Below are 27,029 nucleotides of genomic sequence, written 5' to 3' on the forward strand. Positions count from 1 at the left end.
GAAATTTGGGAGCACTCTGAGTTTTCATGAAAGTTTTTTGGGTCTTTTTTTTTTTTCCTTTCTTTCTTTTTTTTTTTTTTTATTTATTTTTTTTTATTTTCTCCCCCTGCAGTGCAAAACTCCCCGCTTCCCCCTTTCCTCCCCCTCGCCCCTGCCATATGGCCAGCCTCCCCCTCCCCTGCGAGGCTCCTGAAATCTGGAGGCAGAGACTGGCCCCCCTGCCTGCGTAAGAGCCTCCCGCCGGCGCGCCCGCCTCCGCCCGCGGGGCTGGGGGCGCCGGGCGAGCCAGCAGCTCTTATTCTGAAGGGAACGGAGGGGGGCTTCATTTCCTGACAGCTATTTACTTAAAGCAAATGATTAGTTTTGGAAGGATGGTCTATAACATTGAATCAATTACGGGACGCGGTTTCTGAGACCATTACAGTCGGATCGGGAGAGAGGGCGAGCGAGAGGGAAAGAGCGCGGCTAAGCAGGGAAAGTCACAAAAGACGTGGACATATTTTGGATGTTTTACAATCTGCAGGATTGGGGCTGCGGGTTGTAAAGGAGAAGGTAAGAGGTGCGGGGCATTTTCCCCACCTTTTTCTCTTTTTTTTTTGCATCTTTTCTCCCGCGGTTTTTTCCTCGTTTATTTTATCAGGTTTTCTTTATTTATTTGTTGGGGGTTTTCTTAATTTGATTTTTTTCTTTTTTTTCCTTTTCTTTTTCTTTTTTTCTTTTCCCCCGATGTCCTGAGCCGAGCGGAGGGGTTCCTCTCTCGGGGTGCAGGCGGCGGGCGCTGGTGACCCCGCGGAGGGAGCGGGGGAGCAGCGGCGGCCGTCGGGGTGCGGCGGCAGCAGCGCGGGCAGCGCTAATGACAAACACATTGGGACGGCGGCGGCCACCGCGCCGCATTCCTGCCGCGGGGGCGGGAGCGACCCGCCGGGGCTCCGCGGGCAGCGGCAGCGCCCGCCCCGCGGGGGAGAGCGGGGACGCGCACCGACCGAGTAAGCGGCTCCGTCTCTTCTCGCATCCCTCTCTCCCTTCACCCCGCTGCTCTCCCGTCCCTTCCCCCACCCTTTGTTTTAAACCACCTTCCCTCCTTTAGATCCCCGTTCTCACCTCGCTCCCCCTGACCCGGTAGCCTAAAATGCCCCAAGATCCCGAGCGGAGGCACGCACACAGCCCCCGAAAGGCGACCCGACCTCCATCCCTGCGCGCCCCGTCTTTTCTTTTTATTTGAGTGTCTCAGTGAAAGGGAAGATGCTGAATTTAGACAGGGCTGGTACCTGGAGCCTTTCCAGCCTGCAGCCCCTCTCTCGACGGGAATGCCAGCCCTGCCGTATGCCCTGCCGGACTGCTGGACCCCACTGCCTCCTACCCCGGGAAGGGCAAAGTCTTCGCGGCCACCTTTTGGATTTTGTCAAGCGCAGAGTTGCAAACCTGCCAGCCTCTGCCAGGCTGGAGTCCCCTGGAAAAGTCCTAGGAGCAAGTAGGAAATGGCTTTTTGGCTGTCCGCGGCATTGCTCAACATTTTTGGACGCGGATCCCATAGCTCAGGAACCGTTCCAGAGAACAGGACTTGGACAGCTTTTTCTGGAGCCAGCAGCGGCAGATCTAGCAAGGCAGCAGCAGCAGTCCCAGGGCACAGCCACCAGCCCCCGGGGCCCGTCCGCACCCCGGCGGGGAGGCGGCTGCGGACCGGAGGCGGGAGCGATGCCCTGGCCCCCCACCAGTGCCGGGGGCACGCTCCCAGCGCCCCTCGACGGCATTCCCGGCGCGTCTCTCGCCGGTGTTCGAGCTCCCTAGCGCTCCTGCGGGGCCCAAGTCTGCACGGCCGGAGAAGGCAGCGCATCGCCTCGCCCCGATGGGAACCCACGAGCCCGTTCCCGGGGCTGCGGGCGCATGGCTCCCTCTTGGTCCCACAGCTCCCGGGGACACAGCCTCTGTCCCCCGCCGGGACCCCCGCCCCTCTCCAGACCCCGCGCTCTGGGGCTCCGTGCTTCGCCCGACGGAGAGGGCTGGAGGAGAAGCGTCGGGTCGTAGCACCAGCTCCGCAGGGAAACACGTCTGGTCTCCGCTCCTGTCCGTCTCCCCTGTCCCGCTTTTTCTTTTCCCCGGCCACTCCGCATTAAGAAAAAAAAAAAAGTGGTCTCTCCAGCTTGGCAAAGGCTTTCCCATTGTTTCCCAGACAAACAGTGGAGGGGCTGGGGGCTGCCATCTCCGCTAGGTTTGCTCGGTGTCCCGGGCAGCCTTTGATGTGCAGCGGCCGTCGGGCAGCGCCGGCGGTGGGCGGGCCGAGGGCAGCCGCGGCAGTGCCGCTGTCCCGCTCCCCGGGGGCTGCGCCCGGCTCCCCGCGGGCCCGCAGGGTCTGCCGGGCTCCTGCAGCCCGATGGGGGCCGGAGGGTGCGAACGGAACGTCCCAGCGCCGTCCGCACCCCAATCCGGCCGGCTGCAGGCCGCTGTCCCCGCGACGGGACGCACCGGGGGCAGCGGGATGGCTTGTTGCGCTCTCGGCGTCTCCAGGGCGGGTGTAGAGCCCAGCTGGAGCCCCAGCTCCGCTGACTAAGCTCTGTGTCCTTAGGTGGGACAAGACACGGGATCAAAGCAAGGAGACAGGCATCAAAGATCTCTGTGTCATCGTCTTATCAAAATCTGAGCTGCGGAGATCCGACTTTTAACTCTGTGTGTAGAAAAACTAGGAAAAGATCTCCCAGCAAGGGACTTTGGTTTTAGCTTCGAGTTAACAATGAGTGTTTTAGAACGGTCTGCAGCTAAACAGCGGTGTAGCCAACCTCAAAGCTTGGGGGGAAAAAAGTTTGCAGAAAAATGAGACCTCACAAAACACTGGGATTTAGGAGTCCACGAGCAAAGCAGCTCTCAGCCTGCAGGCACTCTCCTGCTGCTTTTAAATGAGATCCCTTGTTGTGGTCCTGCTCTTCAGGCACTGAGGGGCAGGAGGTGTGCCAGTCCAGCTGCCGTCGGGTGCTGGGGCCATCTTTGCTGTTACTAGTTTGTTGATGTATGGGAAATCTTCATGTGGCTCTGAGGATAATACATAGGTATTAGGTTTCAAGAAAGCAGGAAGTAATAAATATTTTAATAAAATACTTCTCTACTACAGCATTGGGCTAGGATTGAAGTACAGTATATCTAGACAGAAAGTCTTGCATAGCCCAGACCTCACAGATCATTTCCAGCTATACCCTTTGGTCTAAAAAGGAGGCTGAAATCTATAACTTCATATAATCCTTGCCTTGCTTGCTTCTTCATTTCATCGTGACTACAATCGTACCTACTTTTGTACATGAACTCTAAAATTTTTAATAGGAGATGTTTCCTTTTTTACCTTTGAAGACATAAAGACAAAGGAATGATTTCTGAGAGGTGATTTTTCCTGGTGGTGATGAGAATTGCTGGTAATTTAAAGAAAAACAAACAAGAAAGCAAATGATCCTTTCTCTCCCTTATGCCTTGCTCTCCTGCTTGACTCATCTCTTTCAAGCCTACGAAGCTTTGTGTGGGTGCCCAAGGGAAAAGTTTGCAATAGCTAGGCTTCCTAGCTCTTGTGGTCAACTGAGATGGATATTTTTTTCCGCACAGTGCTTCTCAGCACTTGAGTCGGGATCTGAGGTGTTTTTTGATTTGATTCTGAGAACCTAAGGAAGATAGGAAGATATATTACTTGGAAGTGCTAGCTGGTTTGTTTGTTTGTTTCTTTCTTTCTTTTTCCTCTTGTTTTCTGGGACAGTCTGGAAAACCCTCCTTGGATCAAGTGGGAAAATTTAGGCTTTGCAATTCCCCCACCACCCTTAGCTCCTAGACTCTGAGGGACTCTGTCCTGGAGAGTTAGGCTGAAGAATTGGGACTGACTAGAAGGCTCCTTGGGAGGCAGCCTCACTGTGTCCTGCAGGGCACAAAGTACTCAGCAGGAGACCAGCACTGGGCTACCCTTAATGCATGGCTGTTCCTTGGGTTTTTCTTGCTGCATAGTTTTTCTGTGTACAGGCTATGCTGGATTCAAGTATTTGTTAAGGGCCATGGAGCAAGCCTCATTTTGGGAGAATATTTATGCCAGTCTTTTTCATTGAAGAGCTTTGAGCCTTTCCCCAGTAAAACCATCAGACCCACATGTTAGCGCTGCAGGGCAGCGCTGCTCTTGTGGAGAGTTGAGTTTGCACTTTGGGAACTGAGGACCAAGAAATGTTTCAGAAGGTCCTGTCTGAACATTTACATTCAGCTGGTGACATATACCACAAGAAAGAAATGTCTTTTCTTGGGCTGGCCTTAGCTCTTCCTGGAAAAGATCAGCTTTCCCAGAAGGACAGACTGCCACTCTGACAAAATCACTGCTGAAATTACCCATCCCTCTCACAACAAGGATAATCATATCATTACGTGCCAAGATTTACAATCCAAATACTCTCCTATCCCTTATGTAAATACAGAGAAAATGGGACCAGGGTAGCTGTGTTGTTGGGATTTCGATTTTTTTTTTTTGTTTGTTTGTTTGTTTGTTTGGGGTTTTGGTTGGGTTTTTTGTTTTTGGTTGTTGTTGTTGGATTTTTTTGTTTTGTTGGTTTTGTTTCGTTTCGTTTCTTTAATCACATGAAATTCAAAATGCAGGAATTTTGAATTTTGAGTTGATCCGGAGACCCAGTTTAGGCGGCTCCGTTGGAGGCCAGCGCAGCCCTTTGCCCGCAGGGGATGTGCCTGGTTAGTGCGGATCAACATTGCCATCCTGCGGCCGCCGCTGCGAACTTCAGCGGGACCCAGCCCAGCAGCCCAGCATCTCGGCAGATGGGCGGCTCTCTGCCTTGGAAGGGGTCTTCGGTGGATTCACAGCAGTGTGAAAATAGCATTTACCCTTGGCTCTTCTCGGTCCCCCTCCGCTCTTTCTCTTCAGGTCACGTAGAGCACTCGCCTAGGAATATCGTAATTTTCTAAGTGTGAATTTCCGTTGAGTTTCTGAACATTGATTTTACCTTGTCTTTTGTGGCAGAGTCAATGAAATCTTTCTTTATAGGAAGCCAGTGCTTGGCAGTTAGTGTTTGGAAAATTGAATACTGACTGATAACAGCTCTTTAGAATTAGCTTTCTGACTTTTTTTTTTTTTTTTTTTTTTTTTTTTTTTTTTTTTTTTCCATAAAAGTGCACAAGGGAGATACCAGGATTTTGGTCAGAACCTTTCAAAATCTGTGTAAATTCAATGACTGTCCAACCCAGGGCAAACCCTTGCAAAGAGTTTGGCAAATCTGCCAGTGCATTACCTTGCTTTTACTATACACACCCACACTTCTATTTTAGCCAGCAATGTCCTAAGTATGCAAGAAAACAAGGTTTGCTCAAACTCACATTGTATATGTCGTGCTAATACTGGGTTTCAACTCGCATAAGCCTACTGGCTTCAGCAAGGCTACACCAAGTTATGGGTTGATAGGCCAGTGTTAGGAACTGAACCTGAGGTATTTATCCAGGGCTGAGATTCGGATAGCTGGGGACAAAGACGACTGGTCTGCCATTAGGAAGGTAAAGGAGCTAAAAACGTAAATATAGAAACCCAGGATAGATGTGCCTGCTTGGTGTTGTGGGAATGAGTAAAATCTCATGCACATAAGTGTGAAATGGTGCCTGTGTTAAACCTCGAGCCCGGTGTGGATGTGTGAGGGTATGCTGGTGCATTCTTAAGTAAGATGCGTGATGTAACTGAATTCAGACAGGTTTTGAACACGAATGATGTGAATCCTTAGTACATTATCCTGTCTTTCACAGCGAAGTTTGTTGCTCTGGGTCTTGATGAGATTAACGGGTCATTGGGGAAAGATCAAAGCTCTGGGTTGCGAAAGAAGAGCCAGATGGAGAAAGCAAGTTTAGTTAAGTCCTTGTGTTTTTAAACTGCTACGCTACATTGAGACACTCATTGATTTCAGCGTCAGCCAGGCCAAGACAGCAAGTTCAAAGCAGCACTTTGGAAATGCCATCACCTGCATTTCCATCGTTGGGCTTCAGTCCTCACTTACACTCACAGCTCTGCAACAAGTCCCCTTCAGCACAGCTTCTGGTGTGCAGGAGATGAACTAGCTTTGTTTTTTCTCCTCCTTTGCTGCATCACTTGCACTGAATAGTCTGACAAAACAACACAGGAGGGGGAGAGAATTGCCTTTTCAGTCAGAAAAGGGAGGGAACTTGGCAGAAGTAGGATAACATTGTCTTGTGGATCTTGGGAGATCAGGAGTCAGATCAATAAAGCAGACCATGGTAAGTCTGTAAAGAGTTACAGAGGGTTACTTTATTAGAAAAAAATGCAGGGTATAAATGTGATTAAAATGAGTAAAGAGGCTGAAAGTGAGGGAACTATTTGATATGCAAGAGTCTGTTATTGGTGGGAGACAGACACATAAACACATGGCAATTATTGCTAATTGAAGAAGCAGGCAAGATGCCTTGTCTCTGCTGGAGCTTTGTTAGCTAGATTTCTGATGGTCTTAGTACACGTTTTTGAGGAAGGTAGTCTTCTAATCCTTCTCTTGAGACCTTTATGTTTGACTATAAACTTCTTCTGCTCTGCAAAGGGGTGCTGTCTGCTCCACCCATTGCAGGAGAAAAGCAGGACTAGATCAGAAACATTCCTTGGCATGCTGTAAGCATTTAGTTCCCATATGGCACTGCCACAGTTGTAATAAGTAGATGCACCTACGTGCTTTCATATCTCAGCATCAGGAACTGAATACTAGAAAATGAATAGAAACTCTCCAGAACCTTTGAAAAAAAGTCCCTGTCTTGGCACATCATCCTTTATTTTACTCCTTGGTCAGTGTTTCAAATTAGGGGCTCTTCTGTGCAGTGCTTATTTAATCTCTTTTGGATTTGGGCCAAATCCAGTTGCTGTTAAAAGTCACCAACAAAGCATCTGTTGGTTTCAATGGGAGCAGGGATTGCAGAGTCTTCTCCTTTAGAAATTACCTAGCATGCCGCTAGAGGGTTTTATGTAGAAATGTCATTACAAGGCACAAAAATTGCATAAATACTGATTGCTATTGTTGCCTCTATAAGACAGATGCTTTAGGATTATATGTTTGAAAGCTGAAATAATTGCATGCGATCTATGACTCTCTGCACTGTTGGGGAGAATAGATGCTCTATGAATGGCACTGCTGGCCTAGAGTCTGTAATGGATTTATTTCATTAGAAAATTTCAGCATGTGTTTTAAATAGCGTGTCTCTCGATCAAGGGAATTCCTGCTAAATAAGCAATAAGCACTATTGTGTTACATTGTATTCTGTAAGCTATATATACACACATTACAATGGCAAAACAAAAATATCACTCAGGGTTGTACTATTTGTAATAAGAGTGGCTTTAAAAATGTACTTTTTCTCCCATAAAAGCTGCTTGCAGCTGAAAGGTCAGAACGTACTGCATGAATATGTTACATCTTCATTGATGCCTGTGAGGGTGCTGCCTCTGTGCAGGGGCATTTCTGTGGGCTCAGTCCCAGAGGCTGCAGTGGGAGCAGAGCTGCCTGCAGGCTGTAGGAGAGGGGATGCACCAGGACTTGGCACCACACCAGGACTTGGTTCCTTACACGAGGATTTGGTACCTCACACCAGGACTTGGTTCCTTACACTGCCAGTGTGCAGAAGGAGTCGTGGTGTCTCATCTGGCTGTGATCAGTCTGTGGCCACACACATCTTGTGGCAGTAGGTGGCATGGGTCTCACTGGGCTGTGGCTGTGAATTGGGGTCCCTGGGCCACTCCTCTTGGTGGCACTGTGTGTAATGATGGGAAGCTGCACTTGGGCGCTGCAGAAGAGGGGTCCTGCTAAGCCTTATGCACTTGTCAGTCCATTAATTGTCTGACTCCTGCCTTCTCCTTTCTGTTTCAGCTGTTGGCAGCTATGGGTACTTACCCACAGGCGTTCCTGATCCTGGGATGTTTTCTCACAGGTAATGTTCCTCAATCCTCTAAGCTTCCCTATCCCAGTTCTTCATAAACCCATGCTTAAACTCGCTTTCATTCTGCCCACAATAACAAATGCCACATGCTTGCCAGCTGGTTTTTTCTGCTTTTCCCCCCTGGCAGGCTATGACAAGCCCTACTGAGAACGCAGTACTTTCACCGGCCCCTATGGCCTCTCTGTCCCTCCTGAGCTGCCACAGCCTCCCACCGAGCGGCAATGTGCGGCACAGTGCTCTGCCCACCTGCGGATCCCGGCCGGGCTGGCTCTGCCTCGGTGGGCTCCCTGCATCCTCCCCGCCCAGCATCCCGGCTTTGCTGTGCCATGGGGATGGCAGGGCAGGGCTGGCTGGGCCACAGCGTGCCAAATATAGAAAGGGCCCCTAGAGCAAGGTAACTCTGGGCAGGAGTGGAAAATTATTTCAAAGAGTCTGGATTCCTGGTGCGGGTTTATTGCAGAGAGTGCCAAGTCAACTCAGTGGGCCTAGGTGCTTGTTTATTGTACAGGTCATTTTGTAGACTGGAACCACAAACATATTTCCTTGATGAGTTCCTCATTTTGTAGGGTTTGGATCCTCTAATTTTCCTTCTGAGAGTTGGACCTGCACCAACCCACCTGCAAATTACCTAGACTTGCAAATCTGAGCCTGTAACTGGAGATTACATCTGAAAACCAGTTCCATCTACAACATCTAGTTCAGTGAATTGCAGTTTTATCTGGCTACAAGCCTTCTGTACATTTTGGCTAGAGGTAGGCCTGATGTACAAGCTCCTGCTCCAGCCCTTTGCAGAAACCAATGTCAGATGTAAAATGCAGGTTTTTAGTCTTGGGAAGTTGTTTCCAAATTTCAGCTGTGAGCTTGCTTGGAAGCTGACAGGACTGCTGGTTTTGTGACCAGGGCTGTAAGAGGGTGTGAAATGCCTGTGACCCAGCAGCCGGGGTGTGGAATTCACTGGTCTGCAGTAGAGCTGTGTACAGCTTAGGGCTGGCAAACTGCGGTGAGGATTGGGAGCTATCTCTAACTTCAGCTCTGTCTGTCTTTCACCTCTTGATTTGACAAACAGAAGTCAGCAAGCAAACACTTAACATTTCAAAGGAAAGCCATTTGCTATTCCTCGGGCAAAGCTTTGGCTTTTAACAAGGGCAAATTTCCTGGGACATCAGCAGGTCTGATGCAGTCAGGAAAGAAAGCTGCTCTGACCCTCTCCCCTTCCTTTCACATCCCTGTGCTGAAGCTGTTTTGTGTATTGACGTGCTGTTTATTTGTGTCTTTTTGCAGGACCATTCCTAACATTTTGCCAGCTTCCTCTGCCAACTATTGTTCCCAATAGGAATGAAATGGTGGTACAGCTCTATTCCAATTTCACACTCAAATGCTCTGGAGACAGCGAAGTGAGCTGGCAGTACCCGGTGACCGAGGGGAACCACAGGATAGACATCAGACACGAGGAGAACAACAGCGGCCTCTTCGTGACAGTGCTCGAGGTGGGGAACGCCTCGGCCGCGCACACGGGCCTGTATGTCTGCTACTACAACCACACACAGGTGGAGGACGGCGAGGTGGAAGGCAAGGACATCTACATCTATGTGCCTGGTGAGTGGGGATGCCACAGCTGTGCAGGGGGCTTGGGGTGGGAGAGGTGAGCCAGGGATGTTCAGAAGAGGTGTAAATTGCTGGTGGCAGTTTACTGTCCGAGGAAGAGAAATAACCCCAGGGTTAAATCATATGTAAACCAAGGCCAGCCCCTGTAAATCTATGGATATGTTCTTCTTTCCTTCTATTGGTTTTCACTTTTTGAGAAGAGTTTGGGTTCTCGATAAGAGTGATGAACTCAGAACTTTAGAGCTGAGGTCTTCTGACCACCTGGGGGCTGGAGGGCAGACCTTGGTTGCCAGCTCAACTCATCTGTGGGAGCATGTCCAGCCTTCAGGTTTGCCTGGCTGCCAGGTGGGGATTAACAGAAATTCCAGGCTTTTCAGGGGGCACTTGGGTGGCTATCTTGGGATGTGTACTGACAAACCCAATGTGTGTACTGACCAAACCATACTAAAGCTGCTGCCAGGTGAGGAAGGCCATGTCCTGCTCTTAACCTGAATTAGGCTTTAACTGAGAACTGGAAAAAGCTCATGGGTGGACAGGGCCTGGGAAGCGTAAAGCATTGAAGATGTCCTAGGGGTGACTGTCAGAGGGAGGGGAAAGAAGTGTTCTTGCTGGCCAGTCTGACACAAGATTAAACACATGGCGCTACTGTGCAGTGCCCTGTAATTTTCAAGGCAAACACAGCCTTCCCAGGCCCTGCATTGCATTTCTCTTTAGTGGTGGAAAACTGTTGGACTCAGAAGAAATGGCATCCCTTCTTTTGGGAAGTGCTGGAAGTCCAGCTTTGCCCTCCCACCCCCTTGTTCTGACTGGAAATCAGCTTAAAGGCTTTCCACAATCTCTCTGGGATGAGAATCTTTATTGTCATAGCTGAGATAGGCACCAGAGGCTGAGCCACGACTGACTGCTCCTGTAAAGCCCTGTCTGGATGTTTTCCTCAGCACTGTCGGGGCTTCAGGGGTGAGGGTCACAACTGCAGGGGCAGAAGAGATCAAGCCACTGGATTTGCAGCAAACACATTGAACAGGGAACAAAAGAGTGGAGAAGAGATTGCAAATCATCCTGTGAAACTGCAGCGTGTTCTGAAGGAATGACGTCTGCAATGGCAAGGAAGATTCTGGAAGAGCAAAAAGCCAGGAGGCAATAACAGGACATGTTTAAAGGCTATTTTGCAGTGGCATTAAGTTTTTGCTGTCGACAGTGTGTGATTCAAGGACAGTGATTCTTCCAAGACTTTCCATTTGCCACAACAAATGTAATGTGTTTGCCTTCGTTCTTGAAGCAAGATGTTTCAGCAGAGGAGTATACTGCCAGCTTTGGCACATATATCTCAATATCCAAGCAGCTCTAACCAAATTGCCAGAAGATGTTGTTTATGTTAAGCAGTCATGCAACAAGTGGAGGAATATAAAGGCAGGAGCTGGAAGATTTCTTCAAGAGGACTTTTTGGTTTGGTTTTCGAAAGCCTCTAGACATCAGCCTACCAGATTCGCAGGGAGAGACACCCTGTAATTTTTTCCACTTGCTAACCATCAAGATGTCATAAAGGCAGAAACATATCCTTTTCTCCAAATTACAGAGAATGTCTCTGTTTCCACTATAAACTTTGTCGTTACAATTGGTTTTCCTGCAAAGAATTAGGAGGGCAATGGGTGGCAGCAACCCACTTTAGCCAGGGAGGATTACGTTGGGACTTCACACAATATCCTATTTTCACTAACAGCACATAGAAAACCAAACTAGGTGAATCTTGTTTCTGTTTTAAATTACAGTGGGAAAATGAATACATGGAGTTGGCAGCATTTTTGGGATGGAGTGCTGTGTTTGGAATATTGCTACAAAGAGCCTGCCAGTGCAGCAGAATGTCTATTGTTGGAGGGATTTGGATTGCTATTTAATAAATTTTATTATAAAGCTTTGCACAGAAGCTTCAGGCTAGCAGGGATTATTTGTTTATTCTGAATGGCCAAATGGAGACGATTTGAGGGCTATGCTTTTTATGCATAATGTTATGCAATTATGTTTTAAACTCAGACTTTGGATTGGCTGGAAAGCAAAGTTGGCATGTGTTTTGTTGACTTTAAAAGAAATAAAACTACCAGGTCCTTGTTTGCTTTTTTTCCTACTTGAATACTGTATTTTGAAAACCACATGCTGTGACCATAATTAACTATGTCTCATAACTGTAATGTTGGACATGTTAGAAATACACGAAGATAAGTACCTTGAACTATTTTTGATGAAATGTGGCTTTAGTGGTGTTCAACATAAACAACATGAGACTGACTTCAACTTTTTTTTTTTTTTTTAACTTGGAAAGTGTTTGGAATTTTTATTTTATTTTTATTTTACCCCCTGCTTATATATTGGTTAGCAGACAGCTACTAATTAAAAAAGCTGAAAAAAATCTAACTTAAAGTCATGTGAGTTGTGGATAATAACACGTAACATTTTGGGGAGGGGATCTTTCGTCTTTTTTGTTTTGCATCCTGAATTGTCGCAAAGGAACCTATGCCCTTTCCTGTTTTGTCCTTAGGAGAAAGGTTTCATTACACATCACATCAAGTAGCTAAAATGAGATACCACATGAAATTAGCAAACCTTACCTGCAATATCTGAAACAGAGGGAGAATGAACTGTGCAAGTTTCACTTATAAGTGGTCATTGATATGCAATGCTTGTACATGGACTTGCTGCAAACAAGACAGTGTAAGATTGCCTCTTGTTTTTTTACAGACCCAGACATGCCTTTTGTTCCTTCTATACCCGAAGACCAGTTCATCCTGGTAGAAGAAGGTGATCCTGCAGTTATCCCTTGTCGGACAAGCGACCCAGAGGCCCAAGTGACTTTAGTTAACAGCTTAGACAAGGCTGTGCATGCTTTATATGACACCAAACAAGGCTTCAAAGGGAATTTTCCTGCGGGCTCATACACATGCAAAACAATGGTTAAAGGCGTGGAGTTCAAATCTGATGAGTTCCTCATCTATATTATAAGAGGTATTTCTTTCTATTCATTTTTTAAAAAATAAAAAGTGCTTGTGTTCTTTCTTTACAATGTAAGAACACCAGCATCATGGGGTTATATAGGATATTTCTGCAATGATGAGCTCCTTGCTCCTCTGGCAGTACTGCCACTTAATTGCAAGTTTACTTACAATTTTGATGAGAATAACATGTCTTTATCTTCTCCCCAAAATTATTGCAAGAAAAATGTTTTGTAGTCCATATATTTTCAATCTATTTGCTGAAACACAACTTAAAAGGCTGGTGTTTACCAGTGGCTTTGAACTGTAGAGCTCTGGGTAGCCTGAAAAACATATTGATTTAATTATTTTGAAAACATTTTTCCTGGCCATCAAGGAATCCTCAAAGACAGTCACTAATTAGCAAAATGGGACATTGTTTTTATTCCCAATACCTTTTTACAGGGGGATTTGAGATAGGAACCTCTAATTGAAATTTTATTTGTGGAACATTTCTTTGTGGGATTGAACTGCAGTTCATGCTTTAAATACAAATTGTTTATATCAGTATAGATCAGCAGTACTTTTAATGAATTTTCAAGGTGATTCCTCAGTAGAGGAATTGAAAGGGAAATCTTCCTCTCAAACTGCACCATGTGAAAATTGTACTCTTTTAAAAATTAAATGAGATGTCTCTCTCTCTTCTCTTAGCTACTTCACAGCTGCCTGTTGAAATTGAAGCTCTTAAAACTGTCTACAAAACAGGCGAGACCATTGTAGTGACTTGTGTGGTCTTTGACAATGAGGTGGTTAATTTACAGTGGAATTACCCAGGGAAAGTGGTAAATATCTCGTTTTCTTTCTTTTTTTTTTTTTTTTTTTTTTTTCACAACATTTGTAGTTATTTATTTGGCAAGCAAGTGAGGTTGTAAAACATTCTTCTCTTATCTGAATGAGGGCTGCTGAGGAGAGAAAACCAAGTAAGTTCTTTTAATTTTAGGTTACCATATAAGAAAGTCAGTCCCAAAAGGTAAATTTTCTGTTAGTAACTAAGCAAAGCATGAGAAGAAGGTGAGGTATGGCTGAGGAAGTAATGCTGTCTCTCAGGTCTCGTGCTGCTGCCAGAAAAAGAAATCTTGTGAAAATTGAAAGATCTAGGTATGTTTGGCATCTGAGTAGAGTTCAGCTGCTGAAGGTCTGAGCCTCTAAAACAGCTCTCTTAAATCCTGGTTCTTGGGGATAATAAAGGACAATGAAGAATCAAGTCTATAATCTTAAGTGCTCTTCATTATGCAGATGTAAACTGAAATAATTCTTACAGTCACTGAATTTACTAATGAGAAACATCTAGTAAGAAAATCTTGTAGAACCTTGAATTTTTTTTTTTAACTGGTTTAACATCCTTTTGCAGTGAAAACTTTTATTCAGTGGAACCTGGCTAGGGCCAGTCCCAGGCAATTTCAGAGTATCCAGTGTAAAAAGTCTGGTTGTTGAAGGAATGATGCAATTGAAGTGTACTTAGTTGTTACTCCAAATCCAACTTTTTATTTAAGTAAGTTAAGAACCCAAGAGGAAAAATTATTTGAACAAGTTTTGTCTTGTTTTCCATCTTACACATCAGTATAGTCTCTGCTATATGCCACCTTTCAAAACTAGCCCCAGCATATTTTTGTACCAGCCCCTTATGATAACATGTTGTGTCATTTTCACCATCCCTTTACTCTCAGGAGTTTCCTCCTTGTCAATAAATAATTCTTATTTTGAGAGTAGGCAGCACATAGCATCTATTAACTGGTTACTGTTTGTCTGATGAAGGGGATAAAAATTGATCTTACTTCATGGACATTGAACAAAGGGGACTCAAGGTGCTTTTACATCTGAGGAAAAGGTAGTGCATAAAGAGTAAATTTCTCTGTCAAGTTGCTTACCCAAATTTTCAAAGGTATTTTGGTTTTTGTGTTTTTTCAAAACACAAAAGGGTTTATTTTCACAGGCACAATTTTTCTGTTGTGGCTGAAAGAGGCATCCTTGTCTGAGTAAACAAGTCTTTTGCCACACAGAATTTAGATGTTTGCTCTCACTTCAGGGATATCAAAGATCCTTGGTGATGTGCTTTCAACTCAGTTACTTAAGCAAGGTTTTTTTCCTTCTCCAAACTACAGAAAGAAAAAGGTCTGATTAAGCTTGATGATATCAAAGTGCCATCGCAGAAGCTGGTTTATACCTTGACCATTCCTGAGGCATCGGTGAAAGACACAGGGGATTATGAATGTACTGCTCGGCATGCAACCAAGGAGGTTAAGGAAAATAAGAAAGTAGCCATTACAGTTCATGGTATGGTCTGATTTCAGTGTCTAAAATTATCAACACATTGGAAAACATCATTCTTGAAAAATGTTGCATAGTGTTTACACAAGGCTTTTTCATTTGCAGACAAAGGCTTTGTTCACCTGGAGCCTCAGTTCAGACCTCTGGAAGCTGTCAACCTGCATGAAGTAAAAAACTTTGTTGTTGATGTGCAGGCTTACCCAGCACCAAAAATGTACTGGTTGAAGGATAATGTGACTCTGATTGAAAATCTTACAGAGATTGTTACTACTTCAGGAAGAGTCCAGGAAACAAGGTAAAAAACCTTCTGAGCCTTACCTTGCCATGCTGACTCGACCTCCTTCCCCAGGAAACTGGGCACTACTCCTGCTCACTTTTTACACCACAGTTTGTTGCTTCTTCCTCAGAGGCGTTTAAAAATAGTTTAGTTGTTTTTTGTTCTAAAGGGCAATGCCTAATTTACTTCTTCTTACTACCTTCATAACATCAACCTCTTCAAGGTTCTTGAGCAAGAAACTTCATCACTCCCTTTAGGACGTCCCACACCAAGAATTTCTGGCTGTTTCCAGTAAAATCAGGGCTTTGTCAGGTCCTTGCAGAAAGTAACTAAGGCCACTTCTTTCTCACTTATATGTTGATAGTTATTTACCACTTGAGTAATGACTTAGTTAAAGGCATGCTAGAAATGCTAAATGTCACTATGTTATAATTGCAACATACCCAGATTACATGTTGCTCTAAAATGATTTTTAATATCTTCTTAAAAAATACAAACAAAAACTTGCATTTCTGCAGGTTTCAGAGTGTTTTAAAATTGATACGGGCCAAGGAGGAAGACAGTGGATACTATACTTTGGTTGCTGAAAATGAAGATGAGATTAAAAAATACACCTTCTCATTGCTGATACAAGGTAAGCAGCCCCAAAGCCTTGCCCACCAGAACTCCTGGCACACAGCAAAGACTTGATCCACTGGCACACTGCATTGCCTGGAGTATGGAGCCATGAAAGGCACGAACCAGGCTGAGCAGAGGAGTGCGTGTTAGTCTCTGGAGCTCCTCTAGCCTGATCCTGGCTTTCACTTCTGCACTGGCCTTGAGCCAAAAAGAAACTTTATCCATCCAGCTAAGTAATTCCAGCTGACAGTAGGATGATAGCTCATTTAACATGACATGAAGACGTGGCACAACTGCAGCACTTCCTTCTCATTGCTCTAGCCTAGAATCCACTCTGTGCTACAGGAGATAAGCACCTCCTGCTTGAGTCTGTGTCTGTGGCTCTTGCTAAGGTGTTGGCCAAAGGACACCTGTCCTGCTTTGAAATTTGAAGCTGCTTTTTTGTAATCACTGACAAATATTTTAACAAACTCCCAACTCCTTCCCAGTTCCAGCTCTGATCTCAGCCCTCGTGGATGATCACCATGGCTCTGCAGGTGGGCAGACTGTGAGATGCTTGGCAGAGGGGACCCCACTTCCCAATGTGGAATGGCTGGTTTGCAAGGACATTAAAAAGTAAGAGGAGTGGGTGTTTTCTTACCTGAAATGTGACCTATATCCTCAATTATATTAACATAATTAGTTACTGTACCATGTTTTCCTCATCAAGAGCTAGTAAGTTTCAGATAATTCTTATTTATTTTTAGAGGCATGTGTTTTGTATTTCAAGAGATGTTGTCAGTGCCCTTCTTTTTACATCCTATAGGACACAAAACAATGCACCAGTTCAGCTTTCTCTCATAAAAGCTTTCTGTTCAGTAAGCTGACTCCAAGGATTTCCTAGTCCAGATTTGAGTAAGGATTTTGAAAAGTAGCTGTCTCTCCATTTAGGGAGTATTTTTATTTTGAAGGAAGAAAGGTGCAGGTTTTTCAGAGATGCAATCTGAAGACCCTTCTGGTCCTTAAATGTATTGTTGTCAGAAGAAATTTGCAGGGAAAGGTAATTCTTGTTCTGTTCACTCTTATTCATCCATACGTACACCCAACGCCCATTTCCTCCATTATTCTTCTCTGCAGGTGCAACAATGACACCTCATGGACCCTTTTGACTAACAATATCTCTGATATACACATGGAAGCCCACCTGGATGAGAAAAATATGGTGGAAAGCCAGGTGACCTTCCAGAAGGTGGAGGAAACCCTGGCTGTGCGCTGTGTGGCGAGGAATGACCTTGGTGCTGTTACTCGAGAGCTGAAGCTTGTGGCTCCCAGTGAGTTTGCTTTGTCCTTCTGTGCAATTACAACAGCCAGTTTGGCCCTGCTCAAACCCCCCCCAGTTCAGTCCTAATGGATAAAAATATGAATTGTTGTAGATAATACATTAAAGTGGATTTTTTTTTTACCCCAGTATTTCTGAAGATGATGCCTTTTACAGGTCTTTATGGTGCATCTGCTTTTTGCTTATTATGTGGTTCCATAATTAATTTTATCATTTTATTAGTATTGGCTATGGGAAATTCTTCTAGACAATTTGCATTTGGTTTTGGAACACAATGGCAGAGCAGCTCTGGGCATGGAAAAACTTTAAAGTCACCAGCCTCAGGAACTGTTCCTGGCACTTCTTCAGGACACAGGAACTGCAATGAGAGGGGAGGTGGGTGTCTTATGTGTGTGATGTCCCTCATGGCTAATGAAGAAAATGTGGTCTATCTTTTTACTCCACAGCCTTGAGATCAGAGCTAACTGTGGCTGCTGCTGTCTTAGTGCTGTTGGTGATTGTGATAATTTCACTGATTGTCCTGGTCATCATATGGAAACAGGTATGTAGAGAAGTATTTCAGTTTGGGTGCTGAGCTCTGCTGGGTTTTGATCTGCTCTAAAGTCAGGTCCAGGACTAATGCTTGGTTTTGCATTCAATGTGCTCTGCAGAAGCCCAGGTATGAGATCAGATGGAGAGTCATTGAGTCCATCAGCCCTGATGGCCACGAGTACATTTATGTGGACCCAATGCAACTGCCTTATGACTCCAGATGGGAGTTTCCTCGAGATGGGTTAGTGCTTGGTAAGTTTTCTGTGAGGGGCTGGCCCCACCTTTCTTTGGGGAGAAAGACATTCAGTGACCCTTCTGAGGTGTCTGCAGGATTTGCAATGGAAGTTATGGCCACCAAGTCCAGAGTCTCTGTTTGTCTGTTCTCATCAGTTCTCCTTCCTGATCCTCTTCTACAGTGGCATCAGCCCTGAGGTCCCTGTGTTAGTGTCTCCTGTGCCTGCGTTCTTGTTCTCTTCCTGTGTGCAGCATCCACCCCTACGTGGCTTAGGGGAGTCTCTCAGTGTTAAACACCCTTTTCAACCCTCATTTCTGCTAAGGCATCCACAAGAAGGACATAATTATTTTTTGTTTGCAAGACATTTATATAGTTACGTGCAGAGACCAAGAAAATCTGCAACTAGTTATATAGTTTTATTAAAAATATTTTAAAAATTATTAATCCATGCCATGCACATATCAGTGCTGAGTAACTGCATATTTTTGTGGCTACTGTCCTTCTTTCTTCTTCCTTCCCCTTCTACTTTCTTGCTTTGCTATTCCTCATTGGAATTCATGCACAATTCAGTTGTAATTATTTCCTCAAGGCTGGCCCAATCTCTCATTTATATCAATTGAAAGTGTAATGACTATAGAAAATTTTAATGCTTTATCAAGATAGTGCTTTAAACATACAAGGCTTCCCTCTCTTGGAGATATCTGTGAACCAAATTGTATTGCAAAACACAGGAGAAGTTGAAATGTGTCTTTTGTTTGATATATTTCAAGAAATATACTCCCCTGGTGTATTTCTTCACCATCACAGAGAAAGAGTTAATTCTTGAAAGAAGCAAGAGAAAAATTTCCAGTTCAGGAACAATATCCTTTAATTAAATTCATTTTGCTAATTGAAGACTAGAGGAGGGTGAATGTTTTATGGAATTATTTTATTACAACCCAGACTTTAATTATATGCCTAAATAGGATTTGTCAGATCTGAGTTGTTAAAGACCACCACTGTGACTTTGTCTCCCTCTGACTCATGAGCACAGCCTGCTTCAAAGCCTTCTTGTTTACAAGTGTATTCAGAATAGTCAGTAACTTTAAAACCCAGTGCTCCATATCCTCCTGTCAATCTGGGTTGCACAACTGCTCTTCTAGACACTCTCACCTGCTGGCACTTTTGAGGTATTAAATGCTTTCTGGTGAGGGGGGACCCTCTTTTGTTTCTAGGGATGACAATTCTGATTTGTATGGATTTTCTCTTATCTAAGTGGGAGATGACAGCAAAGCAATTACACCTTTAGTTCAGGGAGGCTCTGAAGCAGGTCACAAACCCATTTTGGCTCTGCCAAGATGAGTATTTTCCATCCTAGCTGTGTAAGCCAGCTGGCATTTATTTGTTTTTTCTAGCCAGTAGTGCCTGGAGTGCAGTGCTGTGTTAAAGGCCATCTCTGAACATTGGCTGGATGGAGCTTCAATTGATAAATTTGGATTACACTGCAAATTTCCCTTTGCAATCTCTGATCCACTGTATATGCAGTGCACTGCTCTTTAAAGGGCTCCTGAACCAGTGCAAGTCCAGGAGATGTGTACCAGAAGGAACAATGCAGTAATTCCATGAGCTGTTTGAACACCACGGCCTTCTCCTGGCTCTGCTGAGAACTGGTGAGGTCCCGGCAGGACCTGGACCTCCTCATCTGGCTGACAGAGCTGAGAGCAGCTCCTCTTGAGGCGTGGGGTCAGAGTGCTGCTGCTCAGGATACCAGGGTGGCTGGACAGAGACAGCAGAATTGCTCTCATCACTTCCCAGCAAGACACTTATTTGTCCTGGTGACCTTAATTAAATGAAATGCTGGTCTGACACAGAATCTGACCCTTGCCTATTTGAAAAGGCAAGTTAAGATTCAGGTCGCACAACAGTCAGAGATATATTTAATTTAATGAGTCTAGAAACTGGGTGTAGATTATAATGCTTGACACTTGTTTGGCTTTTAATATAGCCCAAGAGACTTATGGTTTCATTTGGGTGGGTTGATTATCCCAGGCTAATTTTAGAAAAAGAAGCATCCAGCTGAGATGGCTGCATCTGGAACAGATTCACACACCCCACCCTTGTATTCTCTGAGCAGAAAAGCAGCACCTCTCTGGCAGGCACAGCAGATAAGCTCTGTAGATGGGTACAGAGGCTGAATTAGCTGCTGTTCCTCCGTTAGTTGGAGGAATCTTGAGCTGCTGCTGTGTCTGCACAGTCCCTCTGTGGTGGTGAAGCAGCACTGCTCCCCCAGTGAGCAGATCACAGCTGTGCCTTTATACTGAAGAGTAAACTCTCACTGTAATTTTGAGCCTCAACGAAGCACTCACCAAGAATATGATGGCATTACAGATGCTTCCAGTTCTTGGGCAGTTAGCTCCCACCTGGCTCCTAATTTCAAATGCAAAAGACGTGGGGCTTGAGCTACATCTGCAGAGAGGGTTGGAAAGGGGAAATAGCTGTGGTGGCTCCCTGCCATTCGGGAAGTGCTCTCACTGCCTCCACATGCACCCCAGCCCAGCAGAGGTGATGGAGAGGGAGATGTGTGCCTCGTGCTCAGCTGACAATATGGTTTTGGGGAGGAATTGGCTTGTGAAGACAAGAAGATCAAGGAGCATCAGCAGATGCCATCACATTCTGAAGGGCTGCATCCTGCCATATGGCTCCCAGACCTTCAGCCTGAAGAGTTTCAGGGGCCAAATTTCAAACTCAGGTTGTTTGAATTAGTCTAAAATTTAGTGTGAAGCTTTCTCACATCCTGATTGGGAAGGATAACCTTTGGAGCACGGGAATCTTGAAAAGAAATCACATAGCTTCTGTGTGCATGACAAACTATGCTGTCATAATCTTGGAGAGGTTCGCCAGTGTTAACTCAGCTAAGCATTCTTTAACCATTTCTTGTGCTTTTTAATAATGTAGATATTGTTTGGTTGGAAATTTTCTTTTGAAAGCATGTGCACAATAAAAGTGGGGGCAGTAGCTGGAGGGTAACAGAAACATATGGCATTGTATGCCAGATAACACCTTCAGAAGTGTAAAAGGTGACAAGTTCAAACCGCAAACGAACGTCAAAGACAAAATGCTGTGTATCTCCATAGTAAAAGTTACTACTCACTCTTTCTGTGCTTCAAGTTAAAAACTAACATAAAACCAAAGTGACAGCTTGTCAGGCATGTGATTATATTCTGGCATCTGGACCTCATACACAGGTTTGTTCACTAAGTGTTCCCTTGATGAACTTGGTTTTCAATGCAGGAGCTATGAAATACAGCATTTTGGAGAATGTTCGTGTAGTTCATATTTCTCTAAAATCTCAATCTGTACAAAATTATTCTGGAGACTGTATCCATATTAGAAGACAGGATATATTAATACCAAATTTTTGTCTAAATTGATTTGTGGCAAGAGTAAAGGGTCTATAAACATTAACTGTTTCATTACAGCACTTGGAAATTTGCAATACAATTTATTCCAGCAGATGAAACACACTTGTACATTAGACTTCAGAGAAATTTCCCCTCATATGTGATCAACATGTATTTCAGCTTCTTGCAGATCTGAAATGATGCTGCCTGTCTGAATGGGCTGTTGATGTGCTTTAGTCCATTTTACTGCTGGATGTATCCAGCATTATATAAAAGACCAAAACTACAGCTGAGGGACCCAATTAAGATTTGTAAGTCAGGAACACACCTGTATTTTAATCAGGTGTTGACTGAGGCAAAGAGGTCAGCTTAAGCCTAGGACAATCCATGTTGTAAGAGGATAAAGTGAAGATGGCAGAGCACAGGAAGGGATGAATTTGAATGAGCTGAGCTTACAGGTGTGCTCTTGATGTTTGCTGGCATCTTATTAAGAATTGTACTTAATGATAGCACTTCATATCTGCTTTTTCTGCTTGAAAACAACATTAATAGCAATAATACTGGTGGTCTGGCTAAGGGAATGTGCCCTTTCCACACAAGAATCAACTTGTAGAGGAATGGAGATAGGAAAGGAGCTGAATTGCTGTTACTTTCTGAAATGAACAATGCTTTCCCTTGTGTTCAGGTCGGATCCTTGGTTCGGGTGCATTTGGAAAAGTGGTTGAAGGGACTGCATATGGATTGAGTCGCTCCCAACCCGTGATGAAAGTAGCTGTGAAAATGCTGAAACGTAAGTTGTCATGGTTCCATTTCCCAAGCCAGGCAGGGCAGGTTCCCAGAGGGTTATTCAAACTTTGCTTGTTATAAATTAATTCATCATATCTGAAGTTGAAAATGAATGGTGAATGGTGAAATGGTGGGATTTTAAAATTATAAGTTAGATTGCTTGATGGCATTTCGCGCCTGAAGGTACCCAGGCTTTTGAAAGCATCTAAAGTTTAGGTTTAGCTGAACAGCTACAATTACTCAACAAATACTGAGAAAGATAAAGTAACCATGAATGCTTGTGAACAAATGAGGGCTCTACAACAAGGGGAAATAGGCAGGTCTTGTATAAGTTCACTGAAGATTTCCTGCTTTGTGAGAACTGAGAATCTGATGCAGTGATTCTGTAGGAACCATGGGGAGCTTGCTTGTGTTGAATGAGCAGCTTGTAGAGTGCTTCTGTGCCATGTGGCAATCCACTACACCTCTGGAAAGGGACAGACAGACTCAGTCAGCTACTGAGCTGCATCAAGACAGTCCCTTACTAATCATTTGGGGTTCCTCTCCAAATCTTAAGAAAAGCATGTATCAAGTAAGGGACATGCTGGCAGCAATGCTTCAATGAGGCAAGCAAGGAGAATTTTTTTGTAAATATGAAAAAGGTAACTGCTCCCACCAGGTGGCTAATATGTTTTTTCTCAACAGCTACAGCTAGATCCAGTGAAAAACAGGCACTCATGTCTGAACTGAAGATAATGACACATCTTGGCCCCCACCTGAATATTGTGAATCTGCTTGGAGCTTGTACAAAATCAGGTGAGTTTGGTTGACAAAATAAAGGTTTGCTGTGGGATCAACATTCAGTATTTAACAAGCACATTGGTGCCTAAAGATTTTTAGATTTTTATGTAATCTTCATGTATTTATAGCTTTGTAGACTGTTAAATGCCTAGGTATAACTTCTAGTATGTTTCCAGCTTTCTACCCACAATGAACAAATGTTTATTGATGCATTCCTTAAATTTTATCTAGTCTTTCCTGTTAATTTACTGAAGACCTTTTATTTTGCACCATGTCATCAAAGACACATGAAAGATAGGGTAGGAGATCGGGGAGAGAGCTCCCGTGAGGCAGAACCCAGGGTGGAGGTTTCCTAACCAACTGCTCCTCAAATTGGACAATATTGGCTAGATATTCTAATTGCCCTGTTTCATAAAACTGTACAAATTTAATTCTGAGTGCTTTTTTTTTTTGCCATACTGCGTATTTGAAAGTTTTTATATTATCATTCTTATTTTATTTGGAAAAGTTTGTGTTCTATTTTCAGGCATCAACACAGGTTTCAAGTAGAGGACTTACCAATAAATATAACCAAATACAGTTTTTCAGAAAACCTCTTGATATTTGGTAATAATTGCAGTCATAACTTAGTAGATAGAAATGAATTAACTCGCAACTATATTTTCCAATACTTTTGGAGGCTCTTTGTATTTGTTTCTGTTTTTCAAAACTGCCACTCATCAATGCATAATTTTGCTTTATTTTAACAGGTCCTATTTACATCATTACTGAATACTGTTTTTATGGTGATCTGGTGAACTACCTGCATAAGAACAGGGACAATTTCCTGAACCGACACCCTGAAAAGCCTAAAAAAGACTTGGATATCTTTGGGATGAACCCTGCTGATGAAAGCACAAGAAGGTGGGGAAAAAAAAGAAAAAAAGAAATCAGTGACCTGTAACTTAAGGATTTAAGCCATTATAAACCCTTATAGCATTACTCTCATTCATTGGTTTAAACTCCTCCTCAATTTTTCTTGTTAGACTTTTATTTGTCACATTTCATAGGTCTGGGAAGGTTTCAACAGTTTTTATTCAATCTCCCTGACATGTGTCCTAGATCTGTGTTTCCTGCATGTAGACATGCCTGCAGTCTGAGGACCCCTGTGGTTTCTCTATATACCCCAGTGCACTTACCTGTCTCCTTGTTTCCATGCTTGGGGAATTTCCAGTGTCTAAAACTCCTTCCCTCCAAGCAATTTGGTAGGGCTTGTTCTCCAAACTCAAGTCCTCTCCTTTATCTACCAATGGCTTAGCCAGTATCAAAAGCGTCCTAATTGCTAATGTTCATCCCAGAACTTTTTCCAGATGATGGTTGAGGAAGCTTGTCATCATATATTCAGCAATAATATAATACCATAAAATGAGCCAGGATTTAAAAGGTGGACAGAGATTCATTCAAAAAATCACTCAGAGAAGTAGATCAACTGCCTTGGTAGCTGACTAAAGCCAGTGCCATTCATCTGGGCATGGGTTTATTTGGCAGGACTGGATTTGATGCAAACTGTGTGAGTAAATTACACCAATCATTTGGAATACCTTGAGCTAAAAGCCCTAGGTAATGATACTTGAGTTCAGTGGGATTTTGGGAAATAAGGCATGGTTACATACCTGACTGCTGGTAAAAGCCTAAATTTGCAGTACTTGTGTTTGACTACAGTAATTCATAGTAACATGTATTAATAAGTGATGGTTATGTAATACATATGATATCTGGTAATGATATTTATATATGTGTATTTCCTAACAAGAAGCTAGCTGTTGAATTTCACCTCAATCCAATGGTACACATTAAATGAATGGTTAGATATGCACATGCTCTGAGAGGGAAGTCACTACCTGATACACTTGTGTTTTTTTTCAATTTCAGTTATGTGATACTATCCTTTGAAAACACTGGAGAATACATGGACATGAAACAAGCTGATACTACTCAGTATGTGCCAATGCTGGAAAGGAAGGAGGGCTCTAAATACTCTGATATCCAGAGATCTGTGTATGATCGGCCTGCTTCCTATAAGAAGAAATCCATGTCAGGTAATGTAACTGTCCCTTCTGCATATATCATTGGTACAAATCGCTCTTGTGTAAACAGGTATCTGAGTTTTGTCCTCTAAATGCACACAAACTGTTTAGCTCTGTTCAGCAAGAGTGTGAGCATAAGCTTTAAGGCAAAATCTTGTGGTTGTGTTCTTCCACCCTGCTCTGGGGGTAGGAGAGCATGTTGCTGGGGCAGAAGGGGTCCCATTGTGTGTCTGTTTCTGTGCTGAAGCACTGGGCAGTTGTGCTCAGCAGTGGGGCTGTAGGCACTCTTTGGAGGCAGAGATTTTATTAGTCTTGTAGTTTGAAGGATTTTGAGCATTAGCGATGACCAATGCTAATAGTAGTTTTTATTGTACTGTTTCCACTTACATTTCACATTAACTGACACTTAGCAAATGCAGAACACTCCCAAATATTTTCCTGGATTATGTAATGAAAATAATGAATGCATCCTATTCCCTGTCCCTGTTCTCAGAACCCAACTATGCTTTTGTTTAAAAACAGACACTGCCACCTCTGCCTCCAGGCCTCAGAAATGGAACCATCTCCAGTCCCAGATTTACATGGCAGACTTATGCGCTCATGCTCTAGGACAGTCAGGGAAAATGAATCACTGGATTTTGACTGGATTTTTTCCAGCATTTTTCATAAAATAAATAAGAACTGCTGCCATGAATTCCTGACCCTTTTTGCTGGTATTGGATTAGTGCCAGTGGATACTTCCTGGGAAACAGCAGTGTTCAGCAAATGTAAATGGATAAGAATGTACATGCATGCATAAAACCCTAATGAAGGCATCACCTCTAAATAAATATTTTTGTACCACACAATGAGTAAACAACCTGTGTGACAGCCCAGTAATGTCCAGCAACAATTCTTTCTCTCTTTACTTTTTCCTGCTGTTGACAGGGGAAAAAAATTACAGACAGGAAAAAATTCTAACTTGCTATTTAACACTGGCTGTTTTTAAAAATGCAGTATGTGTCAGTGACTGATGCAGACATTAGAAGTGGCAATAGTTACTGTGAAAAGACTGTTTTGGTCATGGTACTCTGCTAAAATTATCAGCTCAGAATCATGATAGGTAGGGGAAGATGGATTCTACTTTCACACTCCACAGCAAAATCACGTCTTTCTTCTTTTTTTGATAGAATCAGAAGTCAAAAACCTTCTTTCAGATGACAGTTCAGAAGGCCTCAGCCTATTGGATTTGCTGAGCTTCACCTACCAGGTTGCACGGGGAATGGAATTCTTGGCTTCTAAAAATGTAAGTAAATAAAAAATAAGCGAAATGGAATAAGGTGCAAAAATGTCTTCTGCAGCTATGGTTTTAAATTTAGATTCTGAGCATGTGACACAATACAGTATTATTTTTGGAGATATAGACAGCTTTCTCACTTACCTGGAAATGGAGATCACCATGGTGGGAAAAAATCAAAGCAGCAGTCTCTTGTCTTCCCCTGCTTCATCCTGTGACATTGCTGGAGTCAGGGTACCAGAGATGGTGGAGGGTCAAAGCAGGGTCTGGGTGAAGGGTCCATGCAGTCACAAACCAGCATGGTGAGAAGCACAGGCAAATCATTAGCACATGAGGGATGGAATGGGAAAGGGTGATCTCACTTTTGCCTCCTCCCCCTTAAAATGCATCTGTGTGAGACCTTGCTGGTCCTGAGGCCTGGTGCCTCCCTGCCCCTGTCAGCAGGTGCTTGTTCAGTAGACGGTCTTTTTAGGACTGCACCTAGAAAGCCAACCCTTTTGTAAGGGCAGTGGCCCTCATGGAAAAAGCATGTCCTTGAACAACTCCATTTTTCTCCACACAGTGTGTGCACCGTGACTTGGCCGCTCGTAATGTCCTCCTGGCTCAAGGAAAAATTGTGAAGATCTGTGACTTTGGGCTGGCTAGAGACATCATGCATGATTCCAACTATGTCTCCAAGGGCAGTGTATGTACTTAATCTATGGAGCTCTGCTTTAACTGAAATGAAAATTGTCAGTTTTAAATGCTATTTCATGTTCTTGCCATTCAGTGTTGGTTACAGTAATTGGCCATTGGGATGAATGCGCCTCAGAACAATTTATCTTCAAATCACTAATTTCTGTAACTTTTCTAACTCTGTTTTAAAGTGAAAAAGTACACATTCAGTACTCCACTTCAGTCTGACATTTTTAACAGGCAGGTTTTGTGACTG

General features: G+C 43.9%; 1 protein-coding gene across 3 annotated transcripts in view; it reads left to right on the top strand.

Moving 5' to 3' along the window:
- Positions 1-375: 375 nt before the first annotated feature.
- PDGFRA (platelet derived growth factor receptor alpha) overlaps positions 376-27,029 on the top strand; it is a 34,417-nt gene continuing 7,763 nt past the window's right edge. Inside the window, exons 1-18 of one of the 3 annotated variants that reach the window (XM_059470140.1) lie at positions 376-552; positions 7,866-7,926; positions 9,217-9,531; positions 12,274-12,537; positions 13,215-13,345; positions 14,666-14,837; positions 14,937-15,126; positions 15,627-15,742; positions 16,215-16,341; positions 16,843-17,036; positions 17,491-17,585; positions 17,695-17,827; positions 21,876-21,980; positions 22,661-22,771; positions 23,506-23,659; positions 24,668-24,834; positions 25,992-26,107; positions 26,661-26,783. In XM_059470140.1, coding sequence (XP_059326123.1) covers positions 7,878-7,926; positions 9,217-9,531; positions 12,274-12,537; positions 13,215-13,345; positions 14,666-14,837; positions 14,937-15,126; positions 15,627-15,742; positions 16,215-16,341; positions 16,843-17,036; positions 17,491-17,585; positions 17,695-17,827; positions 21,876-21,980; positions 22,661-22,771; positions 23,506-23,659; positions 24,668-24,834; positions 25,992-26,107; positions 26,661-26,783 — 2,562 coding nt within the window. In that variant the 5' untranslated portion in view covers positions 376-552; positions 7,866-7,877. Of the gene's footprint in view, positions 560-962; positions 987-7,865; positions 7,927-9,216; positions 9,532-12,273; positions 12,538-13,214; positions 13,346-14,665; positions 14,838-14,936; positions 15,127-15,626; positions 15,743-16,214; positions 16,342-16,842; positions 17,037-17,490; positions 17,586-17,694; positions 17,828-21,875; positions 21,981-22,660; positions 22,772-23,505; positions 23,660-24,667; positions 24,835-25,991; positions 26,108-26,660; positions 26,784-27,029 lie in introns of those variants that run through there. The other 2 variants (XM_059470142.1, XM_059470143.1) reach the window with 2 other exon arrangements.

This window comes from Ammospiza nelsoni, chromosome 4 (genome assembly GCF_027579445.1).
Source record: "Ammospiza nelsoni isolate bAmmNel1 chromosome 4, bAmmNel1.pri, whole genome shotgun sequence".
Classification (NCBI taxonomy): Eukaryota; Metazoa; Chordata; class Aves; order Passeriformes; family Passerellidae; genus Ammospiza; species Ammospiza nelsoni.